The sequence below is a fragment of the Castanea sativa genome, chromosome 11 (genome assembly GCF_040712315.1).
Source record: "Castanea sativa cultivar Marrone di Chiusa Pesio chromosome 11, ASM4071231v1".
NCBI lineage: Eukaryota > Viridiplantae > Streptophyta > Magnoliopsida > Fagales > Fagaceae > Castanea > Castanea sativa.
The window spans coordinates 63,458,256-63,474,725 of record NC_134023.1 but is presented as its reverse complement, the minus strand read 5'-3'; the positions used below and the strand labels follow the sequence as shown (position 1 = coordinate 63,474,725).

Below are 16,470 nucleotides of genomic sequence, written 5' to 3'. Positions count from 1 at the left end.
AATTTTTTAACTGCAACCCAATGATTTAAGGTAATTTATTTTTACTGTCACATACTGTCACAATTGTATTTTTCTGAAAAAAAAACACTACGCTGTCAAGGTAGATTAAAAGCCCAACTCATAAATATTGGCTAGTCAAGGTAGATTAAAAGCCCAACTCATAAATATTGGCCAACATGTAACTGTCAGAGTAGATTAAAAGCCCAACTCATAAATATTGGCCAACAAGTAGCTGAAAGGCTGTACGTTTGACCCTCCCCAACTTTGAACCCCCACCAAGGTGTCACCAACGTGTAGCTCAAAGGTTACAATCTGATTTTCCAACAATGTGTCCGTCAAAGGCTAAGCCACGCCAACTGTAAACAGCCCACCAACGTGTAAGTCAAAGGGTAACCCACACCAAGGAAGACCCACCCCACAGTTCAATAGATTAAAGCCTTTAATTTACACACAAACCTTCTTCTTCCTTCCCACCTGTAGATGAAACCCAGCCAAGAATTTCAGTCACAACGATCCTCTATTTCTCTTCTTCCTTCCAACTCAGTGATTATCTGTATAAACACTCTTCCACTTCTAAAAACAACGGTTTCCACTCCGACTTGGTGATTATTTGAAGACATAAATCCAGGAGCTTAAAAGATTTCACCGTTTAGTATTTTGTGCTTCAATGCAACCCCTTCCAACCAATTATACAATGCAATTAACACCAGGTAAATGCCACCTGATTTATGAAATTGAAGAGTTAGTTTCATTTAATGTTTGTTTTGCATGTTGTAAAATCTATTCTTTTATATATCTCCGTCTCCTTATGCCTCAAAACTTTTGCCACTATAATTTATCACAATTCATTTCACACAGGAATGTTTAGTTTCTTAATTTTATGTTCCTCTTAAATAGTTCGTTTATTAATTTATTTTTTAATCCTAAAATACTATGATCGTTGTTATGCCACTATAATCTTACATCTCATTTCACATTCATTGTTAATTTCATGTTTCTCTTCAATAGTTTGTTTATTGATTTGTTGTTTATTTAGTTTAGCCATCTTTGAGAAGTATTTATAATTCAATAGTTGTTAACCCACAGAAACAATGTTGATTTGTTTGTTGAACGAAAAAAAGAAAACACAAATAAAACAAAACAAAGGAAGTATTTACAATTGATTTCAAATTCCTTTTCGAAAACCACGAGGCCCCTTAACAGTTTTGAGCAAAGGAATTTATTGGGGGGAATGGAGGCTGCAAGACTTGCGCGGCAAAGAAGGCGTATGATTATGTACAAGAAAAGGATGGCCAAGGTGCATTCCACCAACATAGTGTCATCAAAGAAATTTGGAGGTGGAAGCCATAGGAGTAAAAAGCTTAAAGACATAGCAATGATCCATGATACAAATAGTTGTAAGCGAGCAAGACTCAACAGGCGAATGGTACTCAACCTTAACCGGACTCGGGAAAGTAGTTCAAATGCTCAATGTTTGCGGCGATCAACCCCTTCAGTTATAAATGTTTTTTCTCACTCGGTTGTTGGGCTTAATGGTGATGTTGCTACTACAACTACTTTGAAAGAATTCGGGATACATTTGCCTACAAATGCCAATGCCTTGGATAAGCATCTGCCTACAACTGAGCTTACAGGTACTAATTTCTTAATTTGGAATAATTGTACTGATATAGTAATTAGCTTGGTTGGAGTATTTCTTTGGTTGTCACATGCCTAAAAGTGTATTGAATCTTCATTTAGGCTTTTTATTGCATGATTAATTGTCTTCTAGGTAGTGTAAATGGCCTATATTATTTTGTGATTTAGCAGGGATCTATTAAAATGAAAGCTACCTTTTATAAAACCAGCTCACTTTGTGATCTATTATTCATGGGCTGGATATATTGATTTCCCTTGATAATGTTCATTCTTATTGCTTGCTATTTTAATTTAAATGATAAAGGGGTAAAACACATTTAATATATGTATATTTTTTTTTATTCGAAACACATTTTAGATTAAATGGTGATGGAGTTATCCCAGCCATAGTAAAATGTAATTTAAATCATTTTCTTGCTGCGTCTTATCCTGTGTGATTCCAACAACGTAGTGTGACTCTGATTTATTAGTGTTGTTTTCCTGGTGTTTGAATTTCCTGCAGAAATTTTTCTGCATAATTTTGTTTGTGATGGTCTTTGGTTTAGACATGGTTTGATATTTATGGTTTCAATTTTAAGAATTTGTGAATTTCTTTTATCAAATTCATGAAACTAAAGTCATTGTGCAAGCGTTTTTAAGTTGTGCTAAGATTGTGCGTATACTTCTACAGTTCTACCTAATAATTGGTTTTTATTTTTGCTATCTATGTCTTATTATATAATAATTATTTTTATCTATTGTTTTAGAATTCAATGCTAAGTGTATGACACGGTAAATGCTAGATGTTTGTCACATGACTCAAACATGAAGTCAATACTTTAACATGGCTATGATGTATTCAACATAGTGACCTTCAATGAATGGATATGTGATATAACAGTGAACACAAACATGGGTATTGGATTGCAGCAAAATAGTGTTTTCCTTTTCATGTGGGTTAAAATGAAAGGTAGTTTGAGTTATGATCACAAAATATAGGAAGTCTTTTGATGGTTTCATACTATTGTAATTAAGTTTAGTGTGATTGTCTTCCTTTAATATTGGTTAGAATTTGGGAATAGATGTGAAGCAGTGGATTTGTTTTTTGTAATTTGAAAAAGAGAGAGAAAGTGATAAAGTGGGAGAGACGTGTGGATTTGTAGAATGAAGAACAAAGAAAAAAAATGGTACTTATAATTGTAGTAGTGTTTCAGTGTTTCATAATGGGTTTTGGTAGAATTTTATAATATATCTATATCTATATCTATATCTATATCTATATATATATATAATAGACAAAGCTGAGAGAAAGTTAGTTCCTATATTTAAGGGCGTGCTGACAAATAGGATAACTACCTATTTAAAATTCAGACACGTGTACACTTTTTTTAAAAAAATCTGTATGGTACAATGGTTGGATTTTTAACCCTGCCACGTCTGACAATTAAAAAGCAAGAAGGGTTACATTAAAAATAAAGCCCGTTTAAAAAAAAAAGAAAAAAACCATTTCAGTTAAAAAAATCCTAGCCGTCTGTTTTCATCAGATTGTGTTCAATATCTTCTCTCTCTAAAATAAATGACCTACCGATACTGCGACACAGAGAAAGGGAAGAAGGGGAAAAAGAAATTGGGATCCAGTGGGCGTTCGTGCGGCCGGCCATCACGATTTGATCTTCTGCTCTGTTTCATCTCTTTTCTGCAACAAAACTTTTCTGAAGGTCAGCATCTTCCTTTTCTGTATATCTGTTTTCGATGAAAAATTCCTGTCGAATTTTTTAGGGTTCTTCTTTGACTCCTTTAGAAAAATAGATGGGTTGGTTCCTTTTTCTATGCAAAAATTATAATTTCGGGTTTATACTACATAATTAAGCATCTTAGTTTTTTATATATCTGTTTTTCAAAAAAAAAATTCCTACCGAATTTTCTAGGGTTGTTCTTTTGACTCCTTTTGAAAAAATAGATGGATTTGTTCCTTTTTCTATGCATAAAATATAATTTCGGTTTTATCGTCAAACCCATTTCCAGTTTCTGTTTTATGGTTTTTAACTTTTATTTTTATTTTTAAATTTTTTTTAATTTGAGGTCATATCTGACTTAGATTGGGTTATTCTTTTTTAATATTTGTGCTTCTGAACGTTTGTTTATTTAATTAATAACTTTTCAAGCATAAAAAGTTATTTAATTAATTTTGGTTTCTGAACGTCTGTGAGTCTATATTATGTCGTTAAATATTTAGGGATTAATTCTTAAACACTGTTGTGTGGTGCACATATTAATATTTCGATTAGTTTGTTTATATTTAGAATAAAACTTTTTATTCTTCTGTTTTGAACAGAATTTCAGTAACTGATACATAGTAGAGCAGAATGCTAATCTAGATTCAATTCTTATCCTTGAGCATAATCTCTTGCTAACAGAACTTTGTTATTTTTTTAAGGTTCCGCCTTATTATGGCTCACCATATATTCATCGAGAATGAACAATCACAAAACAAGTGATACCTGCTTTCAATTATCTTTTTACAAAGAACATACTGAGTATCAAGATTAGTACCCCATCGCTGTAGTCTTAATCTATTGTGGATATTTTTTCTTCCTAATACAGTTTGATGCACCTGCACAAAAATGTCATTGTTTTCTCAGTAATCCAAATTAGCATATTTTCCCTTCGATATTAGTTTGTAGTTTATATACTGTAGCTGTAGAAATATGTGTAAGTTAGAATTTAGTTGACTTAACCTATATCATCCTTTATGGACTTATAAATAAGTCTTTCTCTTTCTCCACAAATTTATTGGTTTTTTCCTTCGATATACTACTAAATCAATGCAGTTGTTCCAATAGAATTCATCTTTTGAAATAACTTTCAAATATTTACAACTGAAGAGTTCCTTTCTTTTATCCCAGTATTGTTAATTAATTCCATAAGAATTCTCACATTGTGTCAAAAAGTGTTACTGTTTGATGTTAATTTTGCCAAATTTTTTGCCATCATCATGTGGGAAATATCCAATAAATTGTTAAGAACTAAAACAATCTTTCATATTTTTTGCAACTTAAACCATATTACAATGTTTACTTCCGCTTCTTTTGTATTCTCGTTGTCATCTTTCTTTGCTGCAGTTTTAAAAAACATCTTACCCTTTCATTTTGTTGAATGCTGAGTTTTTTGCAGGTACAACACGGTTATTTTGCAAGAAGAGTTTCTGCATCAAACTAAGAGGTTTCGATAGCCTGATTTTCCCTCTATTTATTTCATAATTTGAATTAAATTTTCTTCGTTGATCTGTTTAGTTTTGATTAGGCTCTGACTTGCATATTTTATTCTACTTTTTCCTTTAATTTTTATTAATTTAATGTATTCTTATTTTGTATTTTACTGAATTGTTAGACTGTCATTACTTTTATTTATTTATTTATTTTGCTATGCTTTTAATGGCCTGCATTTGGTGCCTCCACCATGTTCACGTATTGAATTAACTTGATTTCCCACATTCTTAAACAAACGGCACTTTTGTCAATAAAAAATTGACATCCAGTCTGTTTTACTTCTTTTTTGTCAGCACCTGTACCCAAGGTCAGCATTTTGTTACTTGATGTGTTATATTCTTTACTTTGATGCTTTCTTTTTGAGTTATTATAACCCAGTTTTTTTGTGAGTGGCGTAATGGGGTTTACCCATTGAATATATGTAAGGAAAAACATGTTTGGCATTTAATAATGGTTGAATATTGATTTGTTATGAATATTAATGTTTATAGGACATGTTTGGTATTTAATAATGGTTGAATATTGATTTGTTATGAATATTAATGTTTATGGCATGGACAAGAATAGTAGAACCATCTATAAATCAGATTGACCTCTATATGTGCTGAATTTTGAAAAAACAGGCTGAACTTTTCATTTAAAAGGTGTAGTTATGTTTCCCAATTCATCTTGAACTAATTTAAATGACTCTACTATTTTTGTTATCTTTGGTGCTGGAATATTAGGCTTTGCAAAATCTGGGGCTAGGAGTTTAGCCGTTGTAGATGATAACGGTTTTGAGTATAATGATATTACTGTATATAAGGGCCGATTATATGTGATTGATACATTGGGAAACGTTTCGTGGAGATTTACAGAATATCCACCCATTCTGGCTTCTCTCAAATTTACTTTAGGCCTATGTAAGATAGAACACTTCCAAAGTTTTTTATTGAGTTAAAATAAAGGAAGACATTATGAAGTTGAGAAGGTGGAAAATCTAGAATATATTTTAAGTTAATGCTAAATTCTAATTCTATTGAACTATCTTAGCAAAAAAAAAAAAAATTGATGTAGATAGTATGGGGTTTGCTGTATATCATGTTTTGCGTCAAAGTAATGCTAGGATATTTGAAGCCGACTCAAGAATGAGGAAGGTAAATTACAAGCCATTGAGGTCAAGTCTCAATTAGTAACCAAAGTCCCATGTTGTTATTCGAAGATGCCTCTTTTTGTACTTGGCAAGTAAACTGAAATCTTTATTCATTAAGGAAGCGGTTTTTTCCTTTTTTACTTGGCAAGTAAGCTGAAATCTTGACTATTTCTGCAGAAGTTTTCACTGTGGCATGCCACTTAGTACTTACCACACATAGGATATGTACTCTCACTTTTGCTGATTGGTATAGCTTTGAGTGTTATCTCAAAGCATAGCTAATGTATGGTCTGTTAGTGTAGGCCTGTTAGCTAATGTATCAGCATAGCTAATGTTTTAAAAGTGTATCTCGAAATATGAAGTAGTATTTCTATTGTACAATTTTATTATAATTTCCCTTTGACACTTGATTTGCTGTCATCTTTAACAGCATAATCTAATAACTTTCTTTTTGCGGACCTGAATTTGAAGCAAAGAAATAGAAAGAGAATGTGTAATACAACTGTTAGAGAGAATAAGAAGGAAGAATAGCATTTACAAAATTCAATTTAATTTTCAATTACTATTTTCCATCCTACCTGTTTTGCTGTTTTTGAAGAGTGATTGAAAATGTAAAACTTTGAAATCTAAAAGTGTAATTTTTTTTATACAAAGTTGATTATCTCTTAGATTTTAAGTTGATATTCCACTCTATCTACATAATTACTAGGGTTAACTACTTTAAACTTTTATTTTAATGGTAGATAAATGCAGAAAATGTATTTTGTTGTTGTAACTTTATGGTTGTTGGTGGGTGAATTTCCATTAATAAAACAATGAATGTAATTGCTATTAAGTTGACAGAAATTGCATGTAATTCATTTAGTAGATCATGTTTGGTTGGAGAACACCTCTTATTCTTTGAGTTTAACACTGTAGAATACATTCAAAGATTGTGTGTGCAACAACCGATGAGACATGACCACAAAGCTGAAGCTGCAAAGGGGTATCAAACATTTGATTGATTTACAGATGCTTCTTTTAATTTGCTAAAAATTCTACTGTAACCATCCACCCCCTTCCATATTTTACCATCACATTAAGTAAAATATATTAAGTTGATATCCTTTTTACTTATCTCATATTTGGAATTACATTTTATTCATTTACTATAATCCTGTTTTAATTGGTTTTGATTTACATGTTTTACCTAACTTCTGTCTTTACAAATTCATTTCTTCAGTCAATTCTCCCTTTTACTTATTTCACATCCTCACCACTATTTTTTATTTTTTGAATTTGAATTAAAATCCGGATGTTTATTATCTCTCTTCCAATGCTTTGGCCTGAGATTTACTGTGTTTTTTCAGATTGAACTGCATTTTCTCTTATTGCCTTTGTTATTTTTCTTCTTGATAATTAATTTTATTATTATTTCATTATTGATGTATGCCTCTAATTTACTAGAATAATTATTAAACTTTGTGTTTTTTTAAGCTTTGTACTGCTGCTTATTAAACTTTGTTTCCTTTAATTTTTGTACTGCTCAGGCCTTTGGGCACAGTTTATTGGCAGGCTTTTATAAATATTGATGTTGTTAGTTTTGTTTATTTTGTTTATTCATTTTATTTTTATTGTGTTTACAATAGTGTTTTGGATTGAATGCTTATAGATGCTTTAATTCTATTTATTTATTTTATAACACACTTTCACATATGTATAAGATCTCAATTTATAGCAGCTCATTTCTGAAGTTTTGAAAAAAAAAAATGGAAAATGCAAGACAAGCACGATTAAAAAGACGGATGCTAATGTTGGAAAGACGATCCAGCAGAAAATGGCATGAAAGGAAAAATAGTTTACAAAATAAGCTTATCCAGGCTAGGAAACTCAGGGGAATGGTCATTGCTGAAAAGAGGAAAAAAAACAAGAGAGATAGAACAGCATTAACGCATGACTGCTCTATGGTCCATTCACCTGGTACAAATATAGATTTTTATGGGTCAACAGGTACGTTTCTGTTTCTGCTACTTTACTCTTATAAATTTTTTTAACATTTCTTCATTTAAAATTGAAAATAAAACTTTCTATTCACATTGGTTATTAACTATTGATGTTGGCATGGATCATTCCTATGAAGAAACTAGATTGAACATAAGTACGGATGATACTTTGGTAGAAGATGGATTCAATAATTGTGATATATCTCAACAAATCCAACAAGCAGAAAGTCAGAATGGTTGCGAAGAATTTCCAAGTAAATGACTTGACTTAAATTTACAAAGGAAAAAAAAATTATATTCTTTTTTGTTTATATTATTATTGTTGTTTTGATATTTTAAAATTCATATAGGAAAATATACTGAACCTTGGAATTTTGGCTCGCCTTCTTATATATGCAAGCATTGCAGTTCAATTTTATGGTATGAAGAGAGAACAGTTAAATCTAAGAGACCTAGGAACCCAAAATTCTCTCTCTGTTGTATGGAGGGTAAGGTTAAGTTACCTTTGCTTAAGAAGCCACCTCCTCTTATTGATGAGCTTTTAGATCCTCTTGGTAGTCAACGATCTAAAACGTTCAGAACTCAAATAAGAACTTATAATGCAATGTTCGCAATGACATCTATGGGTGGCAAAGTAGATAGTAGAATTAACAATGGAAGACACCCTTACATTTTCAAACTTAATGGCCAAAACCATCATAGAATTGGAACTCTTCTTCCTAATGATGGCCAAGATCCACAATTTGCACAATTATATTTCTACGATACTGAAAATGAAGTTGAAAATAGAATGAATATCTTTAGTAATGGTGAAGTTGATAGTGACCTTGATCCATCTATTGTTGATGCATTGGTCCAAACGCTTGATGAAACAAACACTTTAGTGAAGATATTTCGGATGTCTAGAGACCGTTTCTTTGATACTGATGTTCACCGTTTAAGATTGCGCCTTATTGGCTCACGAACTACAGATGGAAGAGAATATAACCTGCCTACATGTTCAGAAATTGCAGCAATTATCGTTGGTGATATCGGTGCTGAAAATGCTCATCGTGATATTATTGTTGAGGTAAAAGAAGGAGGGTTACAACGTATTAATGTGCTGCATCCTTCATACATGGCATTACAATATCCTCTTTTATTCCCATATGGTGAAGATGGTTTTAGGCTCGGCATTTTGTATAGTAATGTAGATGGATTCAGATCTAATACAACTGATTCTGTCACTATGAGAGAATATTATGCATATCGCTTGCAAGAACGTGAACATGAAGGACATACTTTGGTAAATGGTGGCAGATTGTTTCAACAATTTGTTGTAGATTCCTACACACGTATTGAAGAAATCCGGCTTATGTGGGTAAAAGAGAACCAAGACAAATTAAGGATAGAATTGTATAAAGGATTGAAAGATGTAGTTATGAGAGGAGATACCACCCCTACATCTTCAGGCAAGAGATTTGTTCTACCTTCAAGTTTCACTAGAAGTCCAAGGTATATGATTGAAAACTATCAAGATGCAATGGCAATCTGTAGATGGGCAGGTTATCCGGACCTATTTATTACCTTCACTTGCAACACGAAATGGCCAGAAATTGATCTTTTCCTATCTAGGAAACCTGGACAGAAAGTAGAAGATCGACCTGATGTGATTGCAAGAGTGTTCAAGATAAAGCTTGATCAACTCTTATATGATTTAAAGCATGGTCAACACTTTGGGAAAGTAATTGTAGGTATTCTAAACTTTATATTTTAAATATTTTTCCCTTCTTCTTTACTTGGTTTAATAGTAAATCTAAATAAATGTAACTAACTTACTATTTTGGTGGCAGTTGTCTACACTGTTGAATATCAAAAGAGAGGGTTACCTCATGCACACATTTTACTTTTTCTGCATCATGATGACAAGCATCCTACAGCTGCAGAAATTGATAGAATAATTTCAGCAGAAATTCCAGATTTGAATGAAGACTCTTTGGTTTATGAAGCTGTCAAACAATATATGGTTCATGGTCCTTGCGGCTCTATTAATTCAAAGGCAAGTTGTATGATTGAAAACAAATGTACAAAGCACTTCCCTAAAAAATTTTGTTCGCAAACCACTGTTGATGAAGATGGTTTCCCAATATATAGAAGAAGGAATAATGGAAGATTTGTTGAAAGAAATGAAGTCAAACTTGATAATCGATTCATAGTTCCATACAATATTGACTTATTGGTGAAATTTCAAGCACACATAAATGTCGAGTGGTGTAATCGTTCAAGATCTATCAAGTACTTATTTAAATATATAACAAAAGGACCTGATCATGCAACTTTGATTCTTGAAGAAAATTTACATATTGATTCTTCTACTGGAATGCAGCATATGACAGATGCTGATGAAGTTAAAACATATTTAAATTGTAGATATGTATCTGCCATAGAGGCATGTTGGAGGATATTTGAATTTCCTATTCACCATCGAGAGCCTACTGTTCAAAGACTGAATTTTCACAATGAGGATGAGCAACCAGTTGTTTTTGAAGATACTGATTATTTAAATAATGTTGTGAACAAGCCAGATATTGAAAAAACCAAATTTACAGAGTGGATGAAAGCGAATGCATTGTATGAAGAAGCAAGGGAATTGACTTATTCTGAATTTCCTACTAAATGGGTTTGGCATAATAGAGACAAAGAATGGAAATTAAGAAAATCTGGAAGATGTATTGGGCGTATATATTATGCTCATCCTGCAAGTGGAGAACGGTTTTATTTGCGGATGCTACTCAATGTTATTAAAGGACCTAGATCATTTGAGGAAATACGAACTATAAATAATGTTGTGTATCCAACTTTCAGATCAACATGTTATGCACTTGGTTTGCTTGATGATGATAAAGAGTGGCATGAAGCTTTGAATCATGCATCGTGCTGGGCTTCAGGAAAACAGCTACGAGAACTTTTTGTTACAATGTTGATTTTTTGTGACGTTGCAGACCCATATAAATTATGGATTTCAAATTGGCAGTTGTTATCTGAGGACATTCTGCATCGTCAAAGAACAGTTCTGCGGTATGACAATCTACATCTTGATGACTTCCAATTACAAAACTATGCACTATGTGAAATTGAACAGATTTTGATAAAGAGTGGCAGGTCTTTGCATGAATTTGAGACAATACCATATCCAAATACATTACTTCTCAGACAAAGTAACAATAGAGTATTACAAGAAGAATTGGATTATGATAGAACTCTTTGGCAGCAGAACATATTAAACTTCTTGCTGGTCTTAATATTGATCAAAGAAATATCTATGATGAAGTAATTAATTCTGTTTCAGAGAATAAAGGTGGTTTTTTTTTGTTTATGGGCATGGAGGAACTGGAAAGACTTATCTCTGGAAGACTATTATATGCCAATTGCGCTCAGAAGGTAAAATTGTCATTGCAATTGCTTCATCTGGCATTGCTGCATTATTGTTGCCTGGAGGGAGAACAGCTCATTCAAGATTTCAAATACCAATAAATGTGACAGACAGTTCAAGTTGCAGTATTAAACAAGGTTCACAAATTGCAGAACTTATGTCAAAAGCAAGTCTTATAGTTTGGGATGAAGCTCCTATGGCACACCGAAATTGTTTTGAAGCTGTTGACCGGTCATTAAGAGATATATTGCGTTTTTCGAACTCAAACAGTGCAGAAACACCTTTTGGAGGAAAAACTGTTGTTCTTGGCGGTGATTTTAAACAAATATTACCAGTGATATCTAAAGGACGAAGAGAACAAATAGTTGAAGCATCAATTAACAAGTCATCATTATGGAATAGTTGCAAAGTTTTCATTCTGACAATAAATATGAGGTTGACACAAAACCCAGGTGATATTGCAGCAAGGGAATTTGCTGAATGGATATTGAAAATTGGTGATGGTGAACTTAGTAATAGTGAAGATGAAACATTGATTGAAATACCGCATGATTTACTAATTCACCCTGGTGCTCATCCTTTCAATGATATTGTGAAAGCTGCCTATCCTGACTTTGATACAAAATTCAACAACTCCAAGTATTTAGAGGAGAGAGCAATTTTAGCTCCAACAAATGAAGTAGTTGAAGACATAAATGATTACATGATTGATCTTATTAATGCTGATGAAGAGACATATCTTAGTGCAGATTCATTATGTAAAGCTTCAAGCAACATTCTAGACCAAGATGTCATGTATCCAATAGAATTTCTCAATTCATTGAAGTTCCCTGGTATTCCAAATCATAAACTCAGATTGAAAGTAGGTCTGCCAATAATGTTACTTCGGAATTTAAACGAAAGTAATGGACTTTGTAATGGTACTAGACTTTTGGTCACTCAATTATCAAAATGGGTTTTAGAGGCTCAAATAATATCAAGAACTCATATTGGAGAAAAAGTGTTTATTCCAAGAATAGTCTTATCCCCTTCTGATTCCAAATGGCCTTTTGTACTAAAAAGAAGGCAGTTTCCAGTATCTGTTTGCTTTGCTATGACAATTAATAAGAGCCAAGGTCAATCTCTGCAGCGTGTTGGACTTCATTTAGATAGACCAGTTTTCAGTCATGGACAATTATATGTTGCCGTATCAAGAGTTACAAGTAAAGATGGTCTCAAGATACTCATTGTAGAAAATGATGATGCTGATCGTTTTCATACAAAAAATATTGTCTACAAAGAAATATTCGAAAATTTGCCTAAAGGTAACACATACTGTTTATTAAATTTATTTCAAATTGTTGATAATGTAAACTACATTGTCACTTATATTGTAAACAGTAGGTTTTTCTCCATTATTATATATAAATTTTACTAATGTTTAAAATGTTCTAATATTACAGTTTCATATCGCAATGGAGTAGAAAATTGTGAAGCAAATATCAGTGAATGTGAGATGGAGTTAACGGAGCAAACAACCATGATCTAACCAATATTGTTATGATCTTGGTTGATTAATAGGTAAGTTTTAAATTTTTTTTAAACAACAGAACATAATAACTTATAGATGTTGATTTATCTCAGTTCTATAGAATGTCTTTGAATTCTGAACTGTTCTGGACCATATATATGAACTGCTTCATGGAAAATCGATAGGTTTCTGATTGGAGGATAAAAGAGTTTACATATATTACATCAGAAACAACTTTGGAACTTAAAGATTGCATTGCTCCTTTAAATTGGCCTGCCCCCATGACAATATGACCTTAGAGACTTACAATTAACTGGTCTTCAACTAATTATGTTTAATTTTTCTAACAAATTAAATCAAACTTAGCTATGAGTTTTGTGCCTTGGTGATACTGTTCTGTCTTCCCGTTGGGTGAACCTGAATACATATTTCTCATCTCTCTCACTTGAAAAGAAAAAAAAAAAAAACCGAACTTCATGTCTTCAACTTCCTAAACTATTAAACCATGGCTAGAGTTTGGGCTGTCATTTACTTCTTATCAATTATTATGTTGTCTGCCCCCATTCCTTCTCTTCAACAGTGTATTCTGAAGGTCCGCACTGATTCGAACTTGAATTAAAATCTGGCTGTTTATTCTATTTCTTTGGATGCTTTCGTCTCCGATTATAATACCTGTTTACATGTTTTAATAACTTTAGGAAAATTGCCCTTAATTAATGTTTTATGCTTTCAAATCTAAAAGTTTAGTGTACAATTATTGAAAGCTTAGTTATTTGTGTTACGTTACGTTTTAATTTGTTTTTTTAGTTTCTCTCAAAATTTATCTTTCTCAATTTAATTTACAATAAGCCTATTAAATTATATTTGTTTTTGTTATGTTTTATAGATTGCTACAATTGAATTGTTATTTTTAGTTTTTTGGGTTTTCACTGTGAAGAAACAGAATGCTTATTAGGTTTTAGATTCATTAAAACACTGATTTCAAGTTTCTCAATATAAAAAAACTAATCGGTTCAGAATTCTGATGTGACTATTTTTATTCAGTATTTTCGGTAATGGATTTGTGTTGAATTTATCTCTTTTGAATTAACATCATTCGGTTTCTTTTTCAGCTGAAATGAAGTGGAAAGTTTCTACAATCTATAACCTTTAATTTCATCAAAACAGAAGTAGAATTAAAGGTATTAATTTCTTTTCCTAATATTCTTTTCAATTATGGTTTGTTGTCCGTTTAGGAATTTTGACTTATAACTCTTTTCCTCCCTATAAGTGGAAACACCCATCAAATGAGATCCTACATGAGTTTTAATTGTTAGTAATCCTTTAAAATCATTTCACTTTAATTGTCAAATTTTGTTTTCCCTCTTACCTGTTCTATTTTTTGTAAGGGGGATTGAAATTATTGAATTTTGAAATCTGAAATTATAATGTTTGGATGGAATTAGATTTTTGTAGTCTAAGGCATGTCCATGGCTTCAAAGCATCAACTTTGATCTTCCTCATGTTGTCTCTGTTGCTGCAGAGATCAGCGGAGTTGAAAATGTTGGGGGTGATATGTTTGAAAGTGTTCCAAAGGCTGATGCTGCTTTCATATTGGTAAGTTCATGCAAATGAAATGGTGCCCTGGGTGTATAGGTCATTTATGTGTTTAGGAAGCCACTAAAGAAGACCTGCTGTTCACCTAACTGAAACACACACATAAAAGGTTTTGTAAAAGGTCTTCAAGTAGTTTCAACTTTCAAATCTTTCATACCTCCGAAATATATGCTATTAAGCCTATTAGATAAGACAATGCTATGAATTTAAAAATAAGAAACATGAACAAGAGTTACAATACACGACACACAATATACAAAAATTATAGTAATTAATTAATACGTCTTTCGGTATATTTTAGTAATTTTAAAAACATATTTATATTTAAGTTTTCAAAATAAAATCATTGAAATTATGTTTAAAATAGAAGGAATTTTTAAATAAGAAGTTATAATGTTTTTTTCTTCCAACGCAGAAAATTATCCTAGACATATTTTTGTTTGTCATGCTTGACAAGGACATGTCAAGGATTTTATTGAAACGTCCGAACTTCTTTAATTTAAAATAGCAATATTGTTACTTCAACCGTAAGCTTAAATTTTACCTTGGCCCCCATACTCTATTAGAATCAAAATTGGTTTTATATTTCTCAAGTTTAATTAAGTACACCCTTTTTATGATATCTGGTTCTTTGGCTTAAGTAGTTTACTTTGAATATTGCAGTGGGTTCTGCATGATTGGGCAGACAAAGAGTGCATCAAAATCCTTAAAAAATGCAAAGAAGCAATTCCAGGGGACAAGGGAAAGGTAATAATTGTTGATGCTATGATCCAAGAACAAGAGGAAACGGACAAGCTGACTGATGCAAGGTTGATGCTAGACATGGTGATAATGGCCCATACAACTACGGGCAAAAAGAGGACCTTCAAAGAGTGGGGATTTGTTCTTGGAGAAGCTGGATTTAGTAGATACACAGTCAAACCAATTCGTGCTTTGCAATCAGTAATTGTGGCATTTCCATAATTTATAGTAGCTAAGAAATAAGGATTATCTCTACTTTATAATTTGAACTACCATTGATTCTCTTTCGCTTTGTTGTTATGGCTACCTAATTCAATAAAACCAGTTTAAGTTGATGTAGTTTGCCTGGTATTAAGTGCATCTATATGACTATCGACATTTTCTTTGCTTTTTTGTTTTTATTTCCTCTTCTTTATTATGTGTCTTTCCATTCTATTTCAATTAAAACATTGGTGAAACGAAAATTTCGGAAGATATTTTTTTTTTTTTCCTTTCTTTGGCTAGAAAATATAATTCATTAAAAAAAAAAAAAGTTAAATCTGTTCCACGGTTTAGAAAATAATTTTGTAGTCTTATAATAATTTAACAAACTTTCATCAAATAATAAACATTTCCACATATTACTTCAGTACATTCAAATAGTAAGAAGTATATTTACTCACCTAAAATATGAAACTATACTGAAAAACATTTTCTATTATCAAATTAAACTAGCAACATGATTCACGCTTACAAGTTAAATATTTTTCAGCAACTTATGTATGGCCATTGTATTTGGACAACCGGGTTTTAACTTCTATCTTAATGACCATAGACATTGTAATTGTAAAAAAGCCCAATCCATTTCATCTAATAGAAATCTATGGAGTTACGTGGTTGGATTTTTAACACTGCCACGTCTGACAATTAAAAACCAAGAAGGGTTACATTAAAAATAAAGTCCGTTTAAAAAAAAAAGAAAGAAACCATTTCAGTTAAAAAAACCCTAGCCGTCTGTTTTCATCAGATTACGTTTACTAACCACTTAAAATAAAAACAAAAACACAAAGATGGCTACACGGAGAAAGAAGAGAGATCGAGAGAAAACAAAGAGAAATAGAGAGACAGAGATAGAGAGAAGGGTGATGAAATAGAGAGAGGCCGAGAAAGAGAGAGGGTTCTTTTCTCTTCCTTTGCAATTTTCTTAACACTGATGCTTGCGATCCAGAGAT

General features: G+C 32.0%; 1 protein-coding gene across 1 annotated transcript; it reads left to right on the top strand.

The window, feature by feature from the left end:
• The first annotated feature begins 1,231 nt into the window (after nt 1-1,231).
• LOC142616925 (uncharacterized) lies at nt 1,232-12,940 on the top strand. Its single transcript, XM_075789666.1, has 5 exons — nt 1,232-1,634; nt 8,351-9,733; nt 9,833-11,197; nt 11,418-12,716; nt 12,855-12,940. The coding sequence occupies exons 1-5, from the start codon at nt 1,232-1,234 to the stop codon at nt 12,938-12,940; spliced, it is 4,536 nt and encodes a 1,511-aa protein (XP_075645781.1).
• The last annotated feature ends 3,530 nt before the right edge of the window (nt 12,941-16,470 follow it).

Coding starts and splice junctions, on each gene's coding strand:
- LOC142616925 (XM_075789666.1), top strand. CDS start 1,232: ATGGAGGCTGCAAGACTTGCGCGGCAAAGAAGGCGTATGATTATGTAC. Junction 1,635..8,350: donor GCCTACAACTGAGCTTACAG/GTACTAATTTCT, acceptor AAATTCATATAG/GAAAATATACTGAACCTTGG. Junction 9,734..9,832: donor CTTTGGGAAAGTAATTGTAG/GTATTCTAAACT, acceptor TTTTGGTGGCAG/TTGTCTACACTGTTGAATAT.